At 36.9% G+C, this 25,010-nt stretch overlaps 2 protein-coding genes across 16 annotated transcripts in view; one reads left to right on the top strand and one right to left on the bottom strand.

Annotated features, from left to right (window-relative positions):
• The window catches only part of caska (calcium/calmodulin-dependent serine protein kinase a), a 183,786-nt gene that overhangs the window by 51,104 nt on the left and 107,672 nt on the right, over positions 1 to 25,010 (bottom strand). For all 15 annotated transcript variants that reach the window (XM_067410303.1, XM_067410301.1, XM_067410293.1 and 12 more), the window contains exons 3-5: positions 7,085 to 7,190; positions 5,978 to 6,055; positions 5,109 to 5,181 (exon numbers count right to left, since the gene is read on the bottom strand). In XM_067410303.1, the coding sequence (XP_067266404.1) occupies positions 5,109 to 5,181; positions 5,978 to 6,055; positions 7,085 to 7,190 (257 nt within the window). The remainder of the gene's footprint in view (positions 1 to 5,108; positions 5,182 to 5,977; positions 6,056 to 7,084; positions 7,191 to 25,010) is intronic.
• On the top strand, positions 880 to 5,091 carry LOC137036257 (probable G-protein coupled receptor 82). The gene is made up of 2 exons (XM_067410307.1): positions 880 to 947; positions 1,736 to 5,091. Exons 1-2 carry the CDS (start codon positions 909 to 911, stop codon positions 2,837 to 2,839), a joined length of 1,143 nt encoding a protein of 380 aa, XP_067266408.1. The 5' UTR covers positions 880 to 908; the 3' UTR covers positions 2,840 to 5,091.

The following is a 25,010-nucleotide window of genomic DNA, read 5'->3' on the forward strand; positions in this document are numbered from 1 at the left end:
GCTCTGACAGATAATAGCAAAGAGTACAGTTTTCAAAAGAAAGGAGCATCCATGAACAACAATATAGAAGTTCCATAACTGAAAACATATACCACAATACCAACGTTTTCATTCAGTTTATCAGGCTTTGTAAATACAATATGAGCATATTTGTATAATAAATAATTTTTCATAAAAATATGATTGGTCTGGTTATCATTATTGTGTGATTATTAGCGTATAAATATATATGCCATTGTTATTGGGCTACATAAGCAGTTCACCCTGCAAATGAACTCTTAGATGTTCTCTACAAGTGTTCAGACAGTCACTGAAATTCTGCTACCCCACAGGCCCAACTTTGCAATATTACAACATTTCCATAAAAACCTACTAAAATGTCAAAAATGTAAAAATGCATTTATTTTTGCTTTAGATGCCCCCTACAACAGCATACAAAATGTGAAGAAAAAAAATATATATTTTTTTTCTATATGTGGGTCTTTCGGGGTTAAAAATCCTTGACCGGTATTTCAGTAACAAGGCAACTGGCAGTAGCATTTCCTCTTAGGTTAAAAACACTACCATAGCAGATACACTGTATGACAGTTAAAAACCTACATATCAACTAGAAGTTGTACAAAAGGTTCAGATGATACCAAAATGTCTTGTCCAAATACTACCCTAAGTTTTCCTGTATGTTATGCAAATAGTTTTTAACAATTCTACAATAATTTAAATCCCTGAGCTACTTTGTAAAGCAATAATTAAATAATAAAAAAGCATCTTTTACAGACTTACAGCAGAAGTTCTATAATCAAAGGCAAGTGTCTCTGTGAGAGAAACCTTGCAAAAGAGAACTGAGTTTACCTCAGGCGTCACTTCCTTTAGACAGTCTAGGGAGGTGGTCAAAACAAAGCAGTTCACAGATGTCTGTTAAACACTTCAGTGGCTGCATATATAGAGGGGTAAGTGTATTATATTGCTTACAGTATGCATTATATTCTTACCTTAATACTGCTACACAAACAAGTAATTTAGAAATAAACATGTAAAATGTTTGACTGTTTATTTGTTGTATTTTTTTCCGTTAATAATTTAAAAAGAAATGTTTCTAATAATCTATTTAGCATAGTCAATTAACATGAATTATTTGAGCCTCAGTTTTACTATGTCCATTAGGTGGTGTCCATAGGACACCAAAACTGTATAGTAAAAGCAATGTGTTTTTAATGAGTTTTTAATTTTAATAAGTTTACAGCTCAAATATTGAGACAAAGATACTGAATTATATAAAATTTCAACACCTATTTTGTGGGTAAATGTGGCTGGTGTGAAATGCTGTAAAATTCATGCACACCTCACTGCTGCCTATAACTATGAACTAATGACTATAGAATGACTGCCAACACACACACACACACACACACACACACACACACACACACACACACACACACACACACACACACACACACACACACACACACACACACATATAGTTTCTGTCCTTCTGTTACCCTATGTTTGCTATGGTGTTAAGGTTAACAAAAAAGTTGACATATTGTGAAAGTGGTTCAACAGCTTCTGCAATTGGGTAGAATATTTACAGGAATGCAAGTGACACCCAATGTTGCTTCTGTAAATACAAAAGATAGGAAGCAAAGGTTATAATTAATTTTAACTCTCTTTAGTAAATAGCACAACTATTAAATTTTTCGTAATGATACAACTATTTAATTTTTTTCTTCCTCAGCTACTGGGAAACTATTTTTCTGAGAGCTCAATGGCAAACAGCTCACACAATATTTCTTACCTGTGCCAAACATCCACTACAAGTGTAGTTCTGCCCGTTATCTACACCATCATGTCTCTCACTGGCCTGCCTGGGAATGCTATTTCTCTATGGGTGTTCATGCGCAAGATCGCCATCAAAACGTCCACGCACATCTACCTGATAAATCTAGGGATCTCAAACTTTTTGCTCTGCCTCACCATGCCATTCCAGGCTGCATATTACTCGCTTGGGACCACATGGAACAAACACAACACCATGTGCCGAATGGCAATAAATGGTCTAACTCCAGTGATCCATGTCAACATCTGCTTTGGCGTGATAATACTGAGCTGGGTGGCACTCAGTCGCTTTGCCTCACTAATTCAACATTCCCATGCTGACCGCCCAAGCCGGTGGCTCAAAGTTCTACCCGGAGCCTTCCTTTGTCGAAAACGGCAAGCAAAATTGGCCTATGCACTGTGCCTAATCACCTGGGCTATTGTGGCCATAGCAGTCACATCCTTTGTGGTGCTGTACTCGATCAGGGAGACTGGAAGTGTGGAGGACGGTAATGGATATGAAGTGTGCTACAGTGCAGCAGTGGAGGTTGGAGGGCAAGGATCTCACATCTTCGCTCTAGTGGCCGTTTCATTGTTCTTCGTCTTCTTCCTGCTGGTCTTAAGCACCTACATGGCAGTGATCAGGCACATCTGGAGGTCCAAGAGAAACGCGGTCATCTCTGACAGGCAGCGAGTCTATGCAAGAGTGTTTCGGAATATTGTTGTCATTAAGGTCGTGCTGGTGGTCTGTCTCCTGCCGCATCACATCTATAAAGCCATCTTTATTAATATTGTCAATGAGCAGTCTTTGTCTACATCACCAACAACAGATGCTTGCCATCCAATGTCCATGTACGTGGAGATAAAGAGCATCCTCCTCTGTTTAGCATCTCTGCGATGTAGCACAGACCCCATCATGTACTTCTTGCTGGACAAGATGTTTCGTAAGCATGCGCTTAGCCTGTTAAGATTACATGCTAGCTCAAATGACAGCCAGACATCGAAGTCTAATGTACAGTTATGAATGAATGAATGAATGAATGAGGTATTTATATAGGAGTCTCATTGTGAACGATGTTCCCTCACAGCTGAACAAATGGCCGCACACACCAATAAGAAAGCGGAAGTTAATGTGCATCTCTTCAACTGGATTACTTCAGCATGTCCATTGTTCTTCAGTATGGACCTGAAGCTGTGAGAACTCTTGTATAGAATTACACAGTGCTGAGAAATGCTTTATAATAGAGGATATGTGGGCAGGCACACAGTGTAACCCAATGCAAACAAGTAATATTACAAGTTGAAGTTCCTATATAATCCCCAGATATTTTGAAAAGAGACTACAAATTAGACAAGACCGGACTAATCCAATCATTTAGTCCAATTAAACACCATCTTTTTCTTATAATCGACTACAAACTTGCATTCAGATCTGTCCTCCATTCAATCAGCAACCAATGCATTGAACAAAGCTCCTGCCCTACATTTTTCTCGCAGTTTCACTCGGGTTTACATCATGATACAGAAGAAAAGATCTGTCGCTACTTTCATTTCATCACAACTTAAAGAAAGTAAGTCATATAGGTTTGGAAAGAAATCAGGGTGATTAAATGACAACACATTTACAGCATGTCACATTAACTTTTAATGACTGTATCCACATTCCATTTTGTTATTGAAACATGTTACCATTACACACTGTGCCCATACAAGACAACTTGTTTATTTTTTGTTACTTTACATATACCAGTTTCCTGTTTCCATTTGCATTAGGGTAACTGTGGTGTGATAGGCTTCCCATGAGATGCGCAAACAGATTATGTGTGCTTGAAAACAGTGCCTTTACTTATTTGCAGCACATATGACATATCTAATGATGCATGATGGACTAGGCATCCATCAATGTTTCTGATGGAAGCAGCATTAAAAGCCATTGCTTTACAGACAATAAATATTAAAGTCTCTCAGGAGCTTCAAAGTCTGCATCATCACTCCTATATAAGAGCTAGATTATAGTTGCCTATTTTGCTTTTGCGCTGTCAATCTAATCTCAGCAAGATAGCTAGCTCCATGAAGCATTTTGCCAAATCTTAAGCAAACTGTATTTAAAAAAATCAGAACGTTAAAAGAAAACCACTTGCTTGGTGTAGCGCCATATCAATGGTGCATATGCTAAACATTCAAAGCAATTCATAAAGAGGAATGTTAATCTATGAGCAAGATTATTTAAAAAAACCCTGAAAACTTTGCAGTCTTCACAGGTCAGCAAATGCTCAGCAGAGACCGGTTTCTTTGGCACATTCTAAAAACTAAGCTGAAAGTGACCAAGAAGTGCTCTGCGTGGAGAAGAAACATTCCGTTTCCAAATAATATATGAAGACTCCGCCTTCTGTAGAATTACGGCATTGTAGATTAAGAGACAACAAGGATTTGACGAAAATTATGTTACACTGACCTCAGCCATCAAGATCATCTCTGTTCTAATAAGATCTGATTGCCCTGCAGCTGGTGATGGGAGATTTGTATTTCTCTGAGGCATCACATTCTGAATTTATCTTACAAATCACACATATAAAGCCAATACTTATACTACATTCTGTCTAAAGTTTACTAAAATTTGTCTTTGCATTAATTCTGAACACAGTAATTACACCAGTGATTAAGACTGATCAATACCCAATATTATTATGTAGGAAAACATATTTTGAGCAGTAAAAATAAATGTAGTAGGGCATTTTATTTTCATGTTTAACGTTTAATGTTATATGTCACATTTCTTAGCTTTCAAAAGTATTATTATATCTTTGAGGTTTGTATTCAATAGCCTGTTTCATGTCTGCCAAATCCAAATATTGAGAATAAAGTTGTTAAAAAAACATGTATATTTCTTCAGTATAAACCAAATGTACTGACTTTATAACAGCTTTCATTAACACAACAGCACTTTTGAATCTTTTTTCCTAAGAATCTGTGAGCATTGGTTGATCTTTGTGTTTTCATCTATAGGCTATGAATCATGACTGCACTGCATTTGGATCTTAAGCAATTTATCGTCATTATCCTATATTAGTTTTGTGTTTAATTTACTCCTGTTGACAGCTGCAGACTGTTTATGAGAAAAGAGAACAACCCTTTAGACAGTTTATGACAGTGTGTTATTTTGGGCTTTTTAAATGACACCTCTTTAAAATCAAGGGGGGGGAAGCTGCAAAAGTGTGAAAACCTAAAGACATGTCAGTGTGTAAACAGGGGTTTGCTAGTCATCTGAAGCACTAAGAAACCACTGAGCTTACCTTCACATCCCGGTGAATGATGTTGTTGTCGTGGCAGTACCGCAACGCCTCTAAGATCTGTCTCATGTAGTGACTAAAGGAATAGAGAAGAGAGGGGATGGTGGGAAGGAGAGAAACCCATATTAAACTGAATGGAATGAAAGTGGGAACAAGGTTTGTGAGTAAATGATGACAGAATTTTCTTTTTTGGGAAACTATCCGTTTTAACATAGGAGATCTCAGTCTACGTCTTTAAAGCCCCAGGTATACTTTGGCCGTCCACGTTCGTGCACCGTCCGCATGACGTAATTTTCGTCATGAGGAGGGCCAAATTTCAAGACCGCGTGGACAGTCCGCATGCAACAGCGCATGCGCAAGCAGTATAGAAGAGTCCACTAGGTGGCAATACGCACAGTATTGAGCACAGTGTTCAGCCGTCAAAGAAGAGTGTGAAAACACCGGTTTAAAAACACGACAATGGACAGTGAACTTGGCCAGCGTTTGTGCAAAGAGATTAGAAAGTAACCACATTTGTATAATTCATGTTTGAAAGAGTACAGACGTGTTTAGGGCGGCAAATTCATGGAGGGGGATAAGTAAAATATGGGAAAGGATGCACTTCTTTTCTTCTCCGATCATGCCCAGTGAATGTCACGTTGATGACACGACTCAGTGCTGCTCTCCGATGTCTGGTAGAGCATAGAAAAAAGCTGTACTGCGCATGTGACAAACGCGGTCATCCGCGCACATCCGTGGAGTAGTATACTTTGAAAGACACGCGGACGTGACTGCGTTCATGACGCGTCCGGGCGCGGAAAGTGAAGTATACCCGGGGCTTAAGAAGAGCACAAGAACAGGAAATGGATGAAACTGTCCTTAGAGCTGTTTACCTGGCTACTGCCTCACTGTAAACAAAACCAGCATCTGCTCTCTTCACAATCTCAAAGCAGAGATCTGCTCCATCCATACTGAAAGACAGAACAAGACAGGAAACTTATCAGCAAAGTAAAGTCAAATACTGGCACTATCAGTTAGGTCAATCTATGTTTTAACTTTACAGGAAATAAATACAAATCTATAAGATACTAGTGAAAAATCAATTTTGTCTGTGACCCTGCCAATACTGAAATCTCATTTGTCAAAAATTCCACAATAGCTCTATATATTAAACATCAAGATTGAGTTCAAAAACTGTCGTGTTGCAATTTCGCAACTTAAATGTGGGCAGACTTGTCTCAAGTGTGAATTTGCATCTAAAGGCAAAACCAGACTAGCCCATTATCTGTGAGGACAAACTGAACTGTAAGTTGTGGACTGAGCCAATTATGGCCAATTTCAGAAATGAACACTTCTGAAAATTCTTTCCAATGCTTTAACACCAAAACCATGATGGTGTTGTTTCCAGGGGGCAGCAGAGCTCTGGAAGCTCTTACTTTTGTGTCGACTCAGGCCTCTAAGGCCTTTAAAGAAAAATTCTTTGAGAGGCAGCTGCGCTTCTCCAGATAAGAACTCACACTGCATGAAAGTTCTTTGAGAAAAGCTCTGCACTTCAGATAAGCATACGAGCATTTAGCATTTGAGGAATTAAAAAGCTCACTCTAGTCCACAAAACTGCTGAGAGAGCAACAGATTCTTCTGGATAGAGAACAGCATGTTCATGCCTTGTTTCGAGATGCTTTTTAGAGTACACTGACCAAACCTTATAAAATGTTTCTAAATAACCTTCAAGACACTGCAACTTTCACACACTAAACCAGACGGATGTGTTGGACGGATGTGTTTATTTTAAGTGTTCAAATAAACAAAAACACAGCACTGCATTTGGGTTTCTTGTGAACAGTATATGAGTACATATGTGTTAACCTTGTCAATGTTTCCCAATGCTATAAATCCAACATTTAAATTCAAAATGTTTGACTGCATTTGGGAGTTTATGTGAATAAAGAATGAATGGAATAATAACCCAAGTGCAGTTTTGCTCAGAATGAAGGACTTACAACTCAAACACCATGTAGAGCATCCCATCAGAGCTGTAGGTCTCCAGAAGCTCCACTATGTGAGGATGTTTCAGCATGTGACAAATGCTCGCTTCCCTCTTCAGATCTACAGAAAGGCAAAGAGGCGAATTTCAATTTCAAATCAAGTCATTTTCTGGAAATGTAATTTTTATTATTTTTAGCAACATTAAAACATTTTTATACTAAGATTTGGTAACAATGCTAAATGTAACCATGAGTAATGATCTTATTTCCATGTTTATTATCTGTAACATCCCAATTTGATGCAAAAAGTCAAGGTCAGCACCATGTTCTAATCTCATCTGCATCTTTCACTAAAAAAACTAGTTTACTTTATATGCTAATTCAGATGATCAGAAGAAAATTTTGCACAATTGGCAAAAGTGCGAGAGTGCACAATTAGACATCTGTGGTGAGAGAACTGTATACAGTCAACGCCACACACACCGCTGCTCTTCTCATCTGTAATTAAAACTGTTGGCATTCAAGAACAACACAGCTATAAGAAAACAGTAAAAACAGTTGTTTTACAAACCACTTTTGTCGTGTGAATTCATTCAAGCCTGGCTGAGAAAAGCAAAGCATGATAAAGGTATTTTGCATGTTTGAACCTTTGCATGGATTTCCTTAGAGTATAATGCACATCTTCCTCAAAATCACTTTAAAGACACTTTTATACTGTAGCGTTAAGATCTCTGTTCAACAGTCACAGTTCCACTATTTCCTATTTCTGGTGTCATTAATGGCACATATTGTATAGTGTGAATAACCAAAGAATTACCAGTAATAAAACGTTTTACAAATCATACAATAGAAGGGTCAATGACATGATGCTCAGTTAATGTATTTAAAAATATACTGGAAATGCAATTCATACATACAAGGACTTAAATACAATACATCTCTCACATGTTGAACATGTAAAAAAAAAAAAAAAAATCTGTTTTTTTAAAAGGGGTTAAAAATTATGATTATAAACATTATAAAAATTATGATTTCACTTTTTTAACTTTGGTTAGCGTGTAATGTTGCCATTAGAGCATAAAAAACATCTGCAAATTTAAGACGCTCAAAGTTCAAAGTAAAAGGGAGTTTTTTTTTTTTTTTTAAGAATTCTCTGTTTAAGGACTACAACAAGCTTCTTCCCGGGTTAGTGACATAACTAACCATACACCCTCAAAAAGTGACAAATTTAACATGCCATAAAAAATGATCTGTGGGGTATTTTGAGCTAAAACTTAACATACACACTCTGGGGACATCAAGGACTTATTTTATGTATTGTAAAAGTGGCAATATATGACCCCTTTAAATCTAAAATATATATTTTTTTATAAGTCAAAAATGTCTGGAAGTTATAATCGTTCCGCTATCATAATAGATAAAACAATAAGAATACCATTAAAAGAAATATTTTTATATTTAAATACATTTTCATAATTTTTTTTTCTTTGTTAAAATGTATTACAAATATATTTTTAAAAAATACAAAATGTCTGCCAAGTCATGCAGTGCAACCAATGCACAAAACATGAAATTACATCATAGAGAGAATTCCTAAAGACATTCATGACAAGGTTAACAAATCTCTTAAAATAAGCATATACATGTATATATAAGTTAGGCCCGGGTTGGCTAATTGGGAGCACCGGGAGAATTTCCGGTGGGCCGGTCTGTTTTTTTTGGCATTGGGTTGAAATATGGATGCTCTAGAAACTGTCAAGGCAGCCAGATTTACTTAGCTGAGTAGCTTTTTCCTTAAAACCAGTGGCAGATTTAGGCATGGGCATCATGGGCAACGGCCTAGGGCGGCATCTTGCTGGAAGTGGCACGGGACACCAGTGCAAGAAAAAAAAAAAAGATTGCGCAGTCAAGGTTTTAACGCTCAAATTTGCACGTAACGTCAATGATATCATGTCACTGTGCGGGTCAATTAACCAGGTCGGGAGGATTCGGAGTGTGCGCCTGGAGAAGAACTCTCACTCAAAAAGTATACGAGAAGAAGGGATGAGGTGACGTTTGTAGGGAGAGCGGGACAAATTCTAAATCAATAATAAATTATAGTAAGAAAAATGGTCTAAGCCACCGGAGGCAAATTTAGGTGCCCCCTAAATAAATAAAAAGGAAGAGAGGAAACATGCAAAAGATAAAGGCATGTATGCAGCTATTTCTCATATATTGTAATAATAGTAGGCAAATAATAAAATATTTCAGTGGTTCCCAAAGTGGGGGTCCTAATAATAATTTAGGCTTTAAGCTTTGGATATTATTTTTGTTGAAATCAAACTTTGGTTAAAGGTCCCATTTTTCGTGTTTTTTTGAAGCTGTGATTGTGTTTAAAGTGTGCAATATAACATGTGTTCATGTTTCGCGTGTAAAAAAACACAGTATTTTTCACATAATTTACTTATCTGTATACCGCTATTTCCACTGTCATAAAAACGGGCTGATGACTTCCTTGTTCTATGAAGCCCCTCCTTCAGAAATACGTAACGAGTTCTGATTGTGCCAGCGGTTCCTGTGTTGTGATTCGACAGCAGCTTAGCTTACCGGTTGTGGTCCATAAACAACGCCTTCTCCAGACAAAGAGGGAACTGCTCCATTTTTCAAGAATAATCTTTGTGCGAATCCGGCATTAAACTGATTGAGATTGAGGAAGCTGTCCTCAGCAAAATGTGATGCACATAGTTTTACATGTGGATTATAATTTTCGGGAACCGAGTTAAACATAAATTGTAACCATTGATCTCCAAGTACAGCGTCCCTGGGAAGGCCAAACAAAGGTGATTGGACTGCGGGATGAAAATAACAGCGTTTCGACAACATGGCGACAAACACACTCTACAAATGCAACTCTTGCTCTTCTCCGTGGGAGCGCAACAAGACCACACCCCCTTTTTTGTGTATTCCTGTGGCCGGAGGTTAGTCAAAAAACTGTTTTAGTGACGTCATTAAAGAAGGAAGTAGAGGGATGTAGTCCAAACTGGCCGTTCGATGTAGGCGACTTCTGTTAAATAAAATATCTCGCTTGGCATTGAACTTTGAGTTTAAAAATGTTACAGATTTTATTTATATTCTAACAACAACATTAAACACTAACTAAAGTTTGAAACATGGGATCACGAAGAACGGGACCTTTAATATCGGTTGGTGGTGGTTGAGGAGATCCCCCTTCAATATGTAAGGCGCTTTGAGTGTCCAGAAAAGCGCTATATAAATGTAAGGTATTATTATTATTATCATCATCATCGACCAAAGACAATGCAGGGAGGCCAGCGGAGGAGAGCGGAGAAGCACCAGTCATGCCTTTGCAGTAGATATGCGGAGCAGCACGCACTATTGTGCTTTCACATTCGCCGCGTTTGCAGTGCGCAACTAATTCGTGGCGGTTTATCACAAACACAACATTTTTATTTCAAATCCAAAAGTTGTTACTGAACATGGCGTGTCAGCATTGTGATTCTTTTTGTATAAACTGTATTTCATAGATGTCACGTTTAAACGAACTACATTTAAACGTTTTGTTCAATTCTTTACTTTAGATTTATAAGAGGCTGTGGAGCTACAAAAGCAACAAAAAATTGAGAGTAGCATGACACAGCATTTACTATATTTCTTTATTCTTTAATAAGCATTTAAAGCTAAAGCATCAGTTAAATGTATAACTGTATTTTGTTTGACAGAGCAGATAGAACAGGAAATGAGCATCTCAGCATGTCGAATGTGTGCTGCTAACCACAAAGCATCTAAAAAAAAATAAAAAAATAAAAAAATCTTATACCTATTATTCACTTCCTCTCTATTGTAGCTTATGATACTCTGAGCACTGCCGATAACTTTTATTGTTAGCACTTCTTGTCTATTTTCCTCGTCATGACAACTCACTAGTTGTATTCCTCACTTGTAAGTCGCTTTGAATAAAAGTGTCTGCCAAATGAATAAAATGAATGTAAATGTAAATGTAAAGCCATAACTCGGAATAACAATATGCATCACAATACGTGCATGCAAGTTCCTTGCTCTTTCCCGAAACTCTTCTGCATTCTTTCAAACTTCCTCCCTAGAGGAAAGTCCTCCCCCCCTTTCCTGATCTGTTTCATCAGCTGTGACCCAGTTGGCAAACCGTAGCCTTCAGGAGTGGGGAAATACCTCTTACTGTACATCATTGCAGATTACAGTGCAGCTACAGCACACAGACCGGAGAACTGATGTCCGATACTGTTATGATGTGTGAGGTTGGTGTGATGCTGGTGTGCAACAAAATCTAGATCACTCTTATTACAATCACACTTATTATAATCACCCAGGTTCCCCATCACTGCAAACATTCAACTGATGGATGTTCTGTATCCATGTTTGATATGCTAACACTTAAAGTCTTCATAGAACTCAGGTAAGGGACCTCCCCTCTATCAGCAAGAACAAAAAGTATTAGTAGTTTATCCTAGGGACCCAACATCGATCAGACCAGCCCAGATGATTGTTACTGTAATAAGCCATAAAACTATAAAAACGTTGTAGACTATGGAATGGAGCTTCTTTATTTAAACCATCAACCAGACATTAAAGATGAGACTTTAAATTATGAAAGCCAATGGAGTAAAATAACTTTTTACAAGGAAAAAGTAAGACCCATAATAAAAGCAATAAAATAAAGTGTTTTGATGACACCTGACATTGACTTTTTGTCTTCAACTTCAAAGGTTTTGCTTGCAAACTCTGCTTGTGAAATAATTTAACATTTTTAAGTGTTATATTTAACAAAAACTGTTAAGCAGCACAATCGTTTTTAACACTGACAATAATTAGAAATGTTTCTTGAGCAGCAAATCAGCATATTAGAATGATTTCTGAATGATCATGTGAGACTGAAGACTGGAGTAATGGCTGCTGAAGATTCAGCTTTGCCATTACAGAAATAAATTACATTTTACAATATATTAAAACAGAAACTTTTTTTGCCCCAAAATCCTCTACTGTGTGATGTCATTACGATTATTTACCTGCTCCCGATCGAGAGGGAGCGTCACGGATCTCAAATCATAAATATCAAACATGTTATTTACGACTCTTGATCGGGCAAGCGCCAACTACCAGATGTTGCACGCTTCTTTAGCTGAAACTTGGCAGCCACAAACATGCCATGAAAGTGGAGTATTAAGAAAGATCACCCATATTCTTTTTTTCCATTTTGTTTTTCCACTGTAAAGCAGAACGTGTGGCAGGAGAGTCTGCTGACAACACGTTTGTCCTCCATTCATTTTTTTTCTCAAGTCACGTTTGATCTTGTGAGTCTCCGTGAGATCTTGACTCACTCTGAAATCGTTCCTGCTATTGACAGGTGTGCGGTCTCGCAGTCTGCTCGAATCATCTAGTGTCTGCGAGGATTGTACTGCTAAAAATCGGTTGAAACTCTCATAACGTCTGTGGTCTACACAGCCCAGTTTTAAAATCGGTTGAGATTTGAAAATAGTGCCGCAGAAATCTGGCTTCTGTAGACACCGATACTCATGGGAATATCCCTAGGGAGGCTCCCTAAGAGGATGCTGGATAGAGATAGAGAGCAAAGAGTGTCCAGACTGTGTGGGAATGTTGTGCCAAACATCCAAACCAAGTAAATCTCACCCTCTGATTTGAACAATTTTCCTCCTCAGATAATTGAGTTGCATCTTAGATTGCCATTCCATCATATTAAAGCTGCACATCTACTCCTCATGAGTGTCCCAGATTTTCACATAATTCCCCAACCCCGACTAGGGTGTATCCCAGGCCTTTTTTGACACACCAACTTTAGGTCTTGCTGTGTTAGATGAGGAAAACATACAAAATGTGCAGGGCTGGCGGTCCTCCAGGACAGGTTTGAAAACCCCTGGCGTACATGTTCAAATACAGTTTTAATATAATAAGGTATAATAAATACCCTTAAAGGCTACTATGTTCATGTTCATAATAGTTTGTGAGTGGCTTGTGTCCAAACTGCAGAGTGTAATAAACTAGTGCTGTGGCAGTTCTGTCCTTTGGCATGGCTTCTGGCCTCTTAATGGCCACTCCATCACTATGACACCACCTCAACTATATGCCTCGTGTCTGGAGGTAAGAGAGGGGAAAGATTTACCACTTTTAGGGTCAGTGGTTGCACAGTACAGCAAGCATTGTTTGCAAGCCTAGACGAACATGCAGCGCTGATGTTCAGTGTGACAATATAACCTAAGTATGATGGTTGAGAGAACATAAAACTATTGAACATTTAGTCTTTTATCATACTGCTGATTTCACCACAAGGATGTACAATAAAGTGATTTTCCCATTGGTAAACTCACTATAAAAGTACAAATCTCTTGTAGCTTCTTATACTACTAGTCTCAACAAAACAAAACATAAAACAACAAAAAAAAATCATTAATTTATCTTCAACTTGTTTGGCCAATTGGTTTTAAAATTTCAATTGTACTGAAGTTAACCAATAATTTGCATTTATGCAGTTGCGAATATCTCTTCTATCTGCTCCAAGTTGGTGGAGTGTTTGGGGAATTATGTGAAAATCTGGGACACTCATGAGGAGTCGATGTGCAGCTTTAATATGATGGAATGGCAATCTAAGATGCAACTCGATTATCTGAGGAGGAAAATTGTTCAAATCAGAGGGTGAGATTTACTCTCAGAGAAGAGGCAGCTTGGTTTGGATGTTTGGCACAACATTCCCACACAGTCTGGACACTCTCTGCTCTCTCTCTCTATCCAGCATCCTCTTAGGGAGCCTCCCCAGGGATATTCCCACGAGTATCAGTGTCTACAAGCAGCCAAATTTCTGCGGCACATACTTATAACACTCTCAGTGAAACACAGAAGATTTTACGGGTTCTCTGGTGAGGACTAAATGAGTTGGAGTCATTTTTTTCATGCAGTAATAAAACATGTCGGCTGGCTCCAGCAGTAAGGAGAGCAGGGGCAGAGCTGACGGCAGACGTCCAGCACCTGAACAACCCCTCTCATCTCATCTGACAGATAAACACAAACACACTCAACACTGCTGACCTTCTGCTGTCCCCCTGGACTCATCCATGCTTTATCTTACACTATGCACCGTGTGTGTTTTGAAGTGATGGGCAGTGCATCATGACAAACCTCTGGTCTAGTGGTTAGAACAAGTGCCTTAACATGTTAAACCATGGCGTTAATATGGATGACACAAATTCAGATCTGGCTCGCAACTTTCTCCTGTTCCTGTTCCCTGCTCTTCTCCTTATAATTTGTATTCTATTCTCTATTACTTAGTACAAACTAGTGGTCAATCAATATGGGTTTTTCTAAAATGCTGAAATCAAGCTGATATATCTTTAAAAACTAAACAATTTAATTTAAAGGTGCTCTAAGCAATCCTGGGTGGAGTAACTTCCTGTTGACGTTCGAAGTGTTGTCAAACAAAACAGAGGCTAGCTAGACCCTCCCTCCCTAAAATAATATATGTATATAATATAAATAAATAAATAAATAATCATTTCTGGAGCTCAACAGCATCTGTTCCCATTCACTGTCACTGTTACGAAAAGAGCAGCATTAATATTCTCATTATGAAAAAGAAAAAAAAAAAGTCATTCAAAAGAATGAATAAATGATTACAACAATTTCTTTCTTGGGTGAAGTACTCCTTTAATCATTATGCATTATCATTGTGCAGTCATTTTACATGCACAAAGCCACTTGAAGTTGGATGATGCAAAATACTGACACAGTTATGCGGAAATAGCTTTAATGCTTTGTGTGATATCCAGTTAGTGTAAAGTACCACAACAACACAATTAAAACATTTGTAGTTAAATAAATGTTTCACCTTTCTTTTATTAGGCACAGATCCATTCAAGTCTGTTGCAAAGTATTTTACAACAGATTGTGTGTCAGAGGTAGTCTCATTCATCTATGCTGGGGATATTCCTTACACCAGGGAAAGATATACTGCACATTAACTGTTTGAATGTTTTGGAGAATGTGCTTCTCTTTTAACTGTATTAACATTTAATGTCCTCCTGCTGCAATATAGCACATATGAGACACAGAAGCACAGAGGAGAATATGGAAACAATCAGTCACCCTGACGCGGTAAATAAAGAGGACTGAGACAAACGCAAGCAATCGGCCCATTTATAGAGCAAAGAACGGGGAAAAAAATGAACATATATATATCACTCTATGAAGATAAGCAGGCAAAATCAACCTGTGCACACAAAATTACATTAGTCTGTGAAACACAGGGCACCTGCTGAAGAATGAGCACCATCACTCACACAGCGCCATAACTAATAAAGGGGTGAAATATTCTCACAATCACTCGTGCAATTTACAACCGCAGGAAAGACCTTCAGTTCAATGGCAACCACGAAGCCCTATCTTTCTCTCTTGCTCTATAAAGAATGAAATGTATGGCAATCTCTTTGAGAGCAGATGAGAGTTTTGAAGGTTGAAGAGAGTGCATGAGTGCAGATATTTTGTCCTGCTCCTCAAGATGAGGACTTCCATATAAATTGAAAAAAAAACAAATAAAAAAAAAAAAAAAAAAAAAAATATCTGATGACCAATTAAAATCTGAGAGTGTCATACCGAGACAAAATGTTTAAGTTTTAGTTCCTTTTCACTAAACTACGGAGCCCCAGACATGACATGCATGAAAAAATACTAGGCTAAATCATGCGCACGTTTTACTATTTTGGTCCCTCGATTTATAAATTGTGTGCACAATTTATTTATTTTTTCTTGCATGTCATGTGCGGGGCTCTAGGGCTGGGCGATATATTGAATGCTTTTGTCAAGCGCCTTTCGTCAGTAAAGCCGGTTCCCTGATTACCGCTAAATCGCCATCACCAGCTTTCAAATGAAGCGGCATTTAATAGACAGAGCTGAGTTCACTGATAAGCCACGCAATATCGCGTTCAATATCGATATGAATCGCCGTCGATATTGAACGCGATATTGCGCATGACAAAAGCATTCGATATATCGCCCAGCCCTACGGGGCTGCGTACTAAACACAGCTGCTAGATATGTGAATTTGCACTTATGATATGTATGAATATATTGCTGGCAATATAAAATGAAGCAACATCATGACTACTTGTAATCATTTTAATGTGCTTTTATTTGGTCATTAAGTTTAAGACTTGTTAGACTAGTTTTGTGATCTTATCTTGCAACTTGCGAGAATGAGACTGCTAATACAGGTTTTTTATTTAAATTTCATTAGCAAAATAGGCAGAATTAGTCAATTGAATTCATTTCTCTGAATCAGTTCAGTGAAACTGAATCGTTTCAAACAATGATTCACTGATTAGTTTGCATGTTGGCTCATGAATCAGAAGTCTTTTAGTATGTGGATAAATATTGCTGATTGAACTGATCCAATGAAACGGACAGTTCCCAGAAATTAATTTAAGAGCTTAATGTTGTTATATTGGTGCCTCCATTTCTATACAAAACATCATAGGTATGTATGTTTCATCACTATGAGAGTATCAACCAAACAAAGTGTACCAGATGTAGTGATAAAAGGAAAATGAGAGAGGGAGAGGGGAAAGAGATACAGATAGATCATTTCTGTCAGAGAATATACAACTGTAAAGGCTATAAGTCCCAGTATGCTTTTTATAGTTTCACAATGTCTTCCTGGCAGCCATAAAAATGACATTAAAAAGCCCTTAAGGTGAACAGTGCTGCTGAACCTGAAGATTCAAAAGAGGAAAAAACACAGCAATGATAATTACACCCAATGTGATGAATGAAATGTCATTGTTTGCTCAGGCTGGCATATACCATCCTCCCACAGGTCACTGTAGTTTACAGTTATAATGAAAGAGCTTTCCTTTCTATGAGGACTCAAAGGCCATGTACATACTGCAGCTAAACTCGGATGTCCATTCACCTTTCAGTGCTTAATGCTGTTCTGTACACACACCAAATTTTTAAACAACCGCATTTACAAAAATTCTATGCAGTGTGTACGGAGCCTAACTAAACAACTACTCGTTGATGACGTATTTTAACGTGCACCAGAAATGTTTCTCTCACAACTGAGCTGTTAGCGATAGAGCCAGTGAGACGCTAGCACTAGTGTGATGTGAAATATAGGACTACAAATGACATTAAACATGGACTAGTAAACAATATAGCTTATATTATAATTTTTATGATATTTGACAAATATTTCAAAATGTATATATTTGCCATGTAGATTCAAAGTGCTTAAAGCACAAAGAAAATTAGGCTAAACATCAAGTAAAAAAAAAATATATAAGCAAAATAAAAAAAAAATAAAAAATCAAAATTTTCTTTTATATGCAATAAAATACATAGAAACATGCCATAAACAGCACCATTTACCTACATATATTTTATTCAAATGTTTTAATAAATGAAAAATTACATGCAGAGACACATTTTCACATTTTGCCAACCAATTGTTGAATCACAGTTTTGAATTGATTAACTGAAACCGACAGTTTAAACTGATTCACAGAAACGCATCAAGGCACATAAAACAAGTCTAATGACTTAATGACCTATTAAAAAGCATATTAAAATCATTACTCACTATGTTGCTTAATTTTATTACTTTTTTAATTTTACGTCATATATTTTTGCAAATATACCACTTGTATATAAACCATTTAACTAGCGTCACTTCATAACCCTACCTGTAAATCTTAATCCTTAATTTACAAATCGAAATCCCTTCAAGCATATAGGCAACTCCTTTGAATGAAAGACGAGGACCAATCAGCATGCAGGTACCTCAGCACAGATTAGAAGAAATGCAGGTGTGCAAAGAGAGGAGAGATGTGAACTCAGCAGTCTGTACTGCACAAGCTGTGCAGTCAGGAGGACCACCTTCAGAGAGGTTATGCAGGAGGGCTCGGCTCACACTGACTCCATTAATAGAGTGGTAGTTGTGCTGTGTGTGCATGGACAACACAATTTCTGAACATTTACCCACAGCTTAATTTCACTGTGTTCAGTCCACTAAATTGTGTAAAACGCAAGTTTACTTAATTCATTGTGTTCGAATACATTAATCATTTTTGTTGCATTAACAAACTGCATGGGTGACTTAATGTTTTGCATACTTTGAAAAAAATAAAAAATGGTGTAGAAACAATTTTCACTCAGAAATTGCTAGAAAATGTCACAATTAATTACAAAGAAATGGCAAGTAATGGCGAATCACATGTGAAATTTTGAAGTAGAAAAACTGAAATGTAAAATGTACTCCAATAATCTGTTTTATTCACCACTTTGAAAAATCTTTTTTTTTTTTTTTTTTTTTTTTAAGTGTAGGACTGAATTGAGAAAGTAAATGTTGAAATTAAGTGTTATTTTATTACCCATTAGAGTTTAATGTTCAGTTATGTTTGCCATTTAATTTTTTGAAGTCACCACTGAATAATAGAGATTCTGGTTAGGTTGTAGGATTGTTTTGCGATGACAGTGGTATTCATTGTTGCATTCAATGAAAATAGCTGTGCTAATGTCAGTGCAATGACAAGCAGTAACAAACTAAAATGTAATCAAGAAAATAAGAGATTCAAACAACAAGACTAAAAGTGTTGAGCTATATAACAATGATTAGCTTTCTGTTGACAGAAGTATCCAATAATTTGCTCACCTGTCAAATAACACGTAATATATTAAAGCTTCTTTGGTATTTTCAAGGTTATACGGAAGTAAAAATGGAAATCGAGGGTAACGCGCGGTCATTGACGGGTGACACGGGCTGTTACACTTGTTAAAATAGCTGATTTCTCTGCTATTAAACATTGCTGAAAACATTTGGGATAATCTAAGTACACAAGTCAACAAAATATATTACATTGTTCTAGTGGTTTTTAGATATTTTAATCCAAAAATCTTACATATTGTACCTTTAAATCCATGTGTGAAATAAACTTGAAAAATCTGAATGCAAAAACTTGGAAAAAGTGCAAAGAGCTTTTTTTTTTATTATTGTGCATAGAAGTTTGTGTGGAGAAAAACCCTCTCGTTGCCATTAAGTCTAGTTCGCTGCACATCTTATTCGGGCTAGGAACTTCCTGCTTAAACAGGCAGAATTAATAATAGTAAGTACTGACTATTACACATAAAAATAAGAAAATAAAGCAGTGCATTTTAGTTTACTTGCTACTAAGTGCAACAAACCAGATCTGATGCCATGAACCTCTCACATTTTTGCAACTCCACTGATGAGTTCTTCCTCAGAAGTGTTCACTGCATTAATCCAGGATGCTTTTTCCTGAGGGACTAATAAAGACCTCTGCAACCTGACTCTTGGAAGTTGTGTAAAGTCAGCCGATTGGATTGAAACTACAGCCATGTCATGCCTTTTCCTTGTGTGAACAGACCGTAGGAGGACTGTGAGTGTGCCGACTGAGGCTGAGACTAATTCCGAGCTAAAAATTATGCTGGGCCATGACTCAAGCATATGTGGCCTCTCTCCATCACAGCAGTGCTGTCACTAACCTGAGTAAACAGTGATCCATCAAACAGAGTACCAGAGAGCCATCTGATGCTGAGTTCCACTAACCAGCCGATTGACCCCATTTATAAAATGACTTCCATCCCAGCCCCCCGAAAACGCAGGACCCATTCAAAGCTTAAGAATCACTCACCACACTTCTGTCAAATATCTCAAACAAACACTCAAAAGAGTTAGTCAAGGACAAGAGAACAGATCAGTGATGGGGTAGGATATAAATGGCTCTAGAGTGAAATGGAGCAAGATGTTAAAGTGATGCTTGTAGAGGAAGGCAGAAGTAAAGCCCTTCTGCTTTACACCCAGCTATTTCTGTCCCCTCTTAAACAGAAGAGGAACATATGTCTTTCTGAGAGAAGGGTTTGAAGGTTCAAGTTAATGTCTTTCTGAATAACAGCCTATTATCAACTGTATGGCAATCATTTGAAGCTTATTTCTAAATGATAGCCTACACACTCAAACCCACACTGTGTGGAGAGCGCTGACACATTTTGACATATTCCAACACATCCAGTGAGTGTTTTTTCAACTAGGAGCATGTTTTGCCCTGTGGACTTTTAGAAAAAAAAAAAAAACAGTTAAAATACACTTCTCAAAATTCACTAGTTTATTTCTGAAATGTTGAGAACATTTTCATTTCCACCCTATTTGTGTTACTGTTTTAATTATTGTGGTCAACATGACATTTTAAACATTTTTTGAATTAAGTCTCATTTTATAGTTAAACTTTTATGAATTGTAAATATGCATATTTAAATATTTTTTCTTTTACCAATATTACATCTTGGTTGGAAATGTCACAATTATTAAAATGCTCTTCACTGTCACTGTTTGTCTTCTTAGTAAGAAAAAAAAGTGCACATACATGTGACGGTATAAATTTGATACAATAAAATTGATATAAATTGCAAAGGTATACTGAATATATATACTGAATTGGTTATTGACTGGTCTCAGCAGCATCGTCCGCCATGGTTGTTGTTTATCTTCTCGTTCCCGCCTACTTCAACGCACAATTATGACATTTGTAGCGTATCAATGACGTACGGGTTGGATACATGTGGTCTGGCCGTTCAGACGGAGGTCGCATTTCAAAAGATCGGATACGTATCGGATTCAGGACCACATACCCAAGTGGCCTGGGTCACATTTGAAAAGATCGGATCTGTGTCGTTCAGACTGTCATGAAAAAAAAATCAGATACAGGTCGCATAGGGGCAAAAAAAACGGAATTGGGTCGTTTCAGCCTGCAGTGTGAACGTAGCCTTACATGTACAGTAGATGGCTTCAGTGCTAACATATGTATAGTAATGTGATCTTAATAAAATTACATTACATAATCACCCTTTTTTTTTTTTTTACATAAAGAGAGAGAGAAAGTTGCAGTTGGCATGTGATCTAGAGGTGCTATAAAATATAAATAGAAACTATAATTCAATATTAACACTCGGCAAGCTCCACTTTGGCAAATAAATAAAAGAGTTACTCAGTTTTATCTGACTCTCATTGATTATAGTAAAAAAAAAAAAAAAAAAAAAATTATATATATATTTTTTTTTATTTCTATAAATAAAAATAATTATTTTCATACACAAGTTTTATTTATATATTATTTTTTAAACAGCATAAAAATATATATACAGAATAAAATAATATAGAAATAGTACAGTTTTTGATTTGATTTTAAGACTACAAAGGACAATTCGGACTGCTGAGTGTTACTGGTGCTCCCCTGCACACCCTCCAAAAAGAAAAAGAGCTCAGAAAATCACTCTGGACCCCGCACATCCAAGCCACCTTCTCTTTGAACTGTTGCCGTCTTGTCGGTGCTACAAAGCACCAAGTACCAGAACAGCCAGGCACAAGAAAAGTTTCTACTCCCAGGCAATCTACCTCATGATCAGTTAACTGTTCTCCCCATTGTGCAATGATAACTATGTGCAATATGTGGGATTACAAATTTAAGCATCTGTTTAAGATCTGCTGATCCTATGTCCTGACATAACATCACATGTAATACTAAGGTGAAGTACATTGTACAAAGCATTTTAAGGTAAAGATGATGACATCAGATGAATGATTCTGTTGAGCAAAGTTTCTAGCAACAGTTTTCTGCCAATCCTGTTCTCTTTATTGTAAGTCAATAAAGACTCACACATTTGTCCTTAATGGCTTTTGAAGCCCCTGTCCCATTTTTTGAATAATTATGCTAGTTATGCCAACAAATACCACTTATGTTTATTTAACAACACCTTCTCATTCCCTGTTAATTCTATTGTATACAGTACACCTGTACATACAAATTTGTCTATTTGGTTTTTTATATATATATATATATATATATATTAGGGCTGTCAATCGATTAAAAATTTTAATTACACACTCTGTGATTAATAATCTAAATTAATCGCATACATCATTTTTGCTGTGAAAGTATTAAATATTTCAATTCAAATGAATCAATGCAGGGTTTTACCTGGGTCAAAAATGGTCTTCGGTGGTGACAGACATGGTCATCCACACAAACAGTAAAAAGTGCCCTACCCACGTGATCTGTGAGCCCGATACTGACAATAAAGTACCCGTCACTCTCACTGTAATTCTTTCTTGCCCTCTTTGCAAAAAAAAAAAAAAAAAAAAAAAAAAAATAATTTTATAGCTTTGTAAGAGAAGATGCTTTTTTGCTAAACCTGAAAAGTATTAAAAAGTAGCATTTAGAAGTTATATTAACTAATATAATTTTCTAACATATACAATTGAATGCACCTAGCTAACAACAACTTGCTTTGTTCTGGTTTCACCTCACTCCAGTCTAAACTAACTGATTTTATAGGTAGGCCTAATTTACTACACATTGTCATTTAAATAACCTGAAAATATTGTGGATTATTAAGGCTAATTTTACTAACCACTCTGGCTAAATTTCAGAGTTGTTCGAGTAAATGATTCATTATAGACCGTGTGGACAGATCAGTTGTTGTCATGATTCATTAAAATGAATCTGTTCAAATGAGTCATTATATCGCAAATCGGACATTAGCGGGTGTTGACGCATTGTGTGCGAATCGCGACTGTTATTAGGACATCGCAAAAGATTTGTCAACACAGAAAACACTTCACCACTGGATAGGATTTTCTTTTTGTTTACTGAAAGTGTGGTTTATGTCAGCTGCATGTGCAGGGCGCCTGTCAGAGAAGATGAGGTGAAAGGAAAAACATTCTCCGAATGCGCCTCGTGAAACATGGATTCTGTCTTACGAACTTTTAGCATTGTGTCAGTTGATTTAGATTATTATGTGTGAGGTAGAGAGAGTGCAAAGACGGTGCTTACTTTGAAAGAGCTTACGCACACGAGAAAGACTACAGGTTCAAAGGTCAATACAGAATGGATTAATCTGCGTTATTTTTTTTATTTTTTCTTAGATTAATTAATCGAAATGAATGCATTATTTTGACAGCCCTAATATAATTATATATATATATATATATATAATTATATATATATATATATATATATATATATATATATATTTGTATTTTATTTGCATATCTTTATTTTTTATTTTATTATAACTGGAAGAGTTCTTCGGTCACCAAAAATTCTTTGTGTGTGCAAACATACTTGGCAAAAAGGTCTTTCTGATTCTGATAAAAAGCACAGCAGCACAGCTACAACATTAAAAGACAAGATATTACATTTGAACACAGCCATTTACCATCGGTTCTGTCTCGATTTATGACTTGAAAGGCACAGGAGACCTAAAAATCAATACAGCATCTTTTTTCATTTTGTAATTATTAAAGAATAATGGAAATCCATATTTCATAGTTCTTTGTCAGCGTGCCAAAGCATCAGAATTATTTCACACATACAGTAAAGAGAGGTGCTCAGTTGGAGATGTGTCATGGCTGAGTCAGCTCTGAGTAGGCTTACAGGATTTATGGAGGGGTTCATTCATGAAAAAAAGCCTCAGTCCCTACAAATGGGTCTGGGCGGTCCATTTGTTCTCAAGGCACTTGGAGAATACATTTCACATCAAAGGAAAAAAAAGTTAGAAACCGATATACTGGATAGATCAAAACAGGTTCCAAAACATACAGACGGCTGAACGTAATTATGGGCCAAAGTTTTTTCTAAAACCCAACCATGAGCTAAGATGTTTATATCAGCAAACATCACTAATTACAACAAAATAAAGTCCTTAGGACAACAAGATGATGATCAAAATGTACTGTAATAAAAATCTAACATAAATGAGACAGGCTAAGATGAGAACATCCAATTAAAAGCTATAAGGGATGTGGGTACATCTGGCCTAATCTTTAAGGCATAATAAATGGAATGATCGCAAACAGAGGCCTAGAAAGTGTTCCTTCTCTCTCTTTCATATCCTCCGGCTTCATCTCTCATTCTTTAGTGGCAGGTTCGCTGATTACAGCAGGCTGCTGAACAGCCTAATTGTCTTCTAAGTATTGTAATAATTACAGCGAAAGTGAAGTGGTGTCCACCCCACCACTGGCACGAGTTACAGATGCATGGCCTTAGCACCCTGCATGATAGATACATCCGCTTTAGTCCAGCACTTTTACAATATATATTAGCGCTGTCAACATTAACGCATGCAATTAATTCAAAATCTTTACGTTAAAATAATTTAATGCAAAACATGTAGTCGGCACAGATGGCCTTGTGGGCAGCGTGCGAACATGTAGCGCTGATGCTCATTGTGCGACCCCGGTTTGAGTCCCAGCTCGCAGTCCTTGTCCGATACCGTACCCCCTCTCTCTCCCACTTCGCTTCCTGTCTGAATACCGTTCTATCACAATAAAGGCAAAAACATGCAAATAAACTGCGTCATTAGATGATCTTAGAAGTCAGGAGTTTATCACACTGAGCATTTACAATGGCACAAGCACCTGTAACCCTGGTAAGTGAGAATTTCTATTCTAACCCTTTAAACGAATTTCGTTTCTCTGTTTCAGTCAAATTATTTTAAGCTGCTAAACTCCAAGAAAATTTTCAGTTTTTGTAAGGAATTAACTTATGCAGCATAATTTGAGAACAATCACATTTCAATGGAGGGAACATCTGACCTAGAAACTGATGTGACCTTAACTATAAGTAAATGATATATACGTACAGTAGGTTTTAACTTGAACCATAAAGTACTTTGAAAAGATGTTTGCATTTGCATGTCTGTGTATTGGGGTGGGAAACAATATCGATATGGCGATATATCGTCGTCCTTCTCTGTGCGATACGAGAATCGTATAGCTGCGCCAAATATCAATATTTTAATTTAAAAAAATAAAGCGCTATAAATAGATTTCTTTGCTGAAAGCGTCACTACTCCAAGGCAGCGCTCAACAAATGAATGAGGGAAATGTGAA

The sequence above is a fragment of the Chanodichthys erythropterus genome, chromosome 14, assembly GCF_024489055.1.
Source record: "Chanodichthys erythropterus isolate Z2021 chromosome 14, ASM2448905v1, whole genome shotgun sequence".
NCBI classification, from domain to species: Eukaryota; Metazoa; Chordata; class Actinopteri; order Cypriniformes; family Xenocyprididae; genus Chanodichthys; species Chanodichthys erythropterus.

Coding starts and splice junctions, on each gene's coding strand:
- LOC137036257 (XM_067410307.1), top strand. CDS start 909: ATGTCTGTTAAACACTTCAGTGGCTGCATATATAGAGGG. Junction 948..1,735: donor GTGGCTGCATATATAGAGGG/GTAAGTGTATTA, acceptor TTTCTTCCTCAG/CTACTGGGAAACTATTTTTC.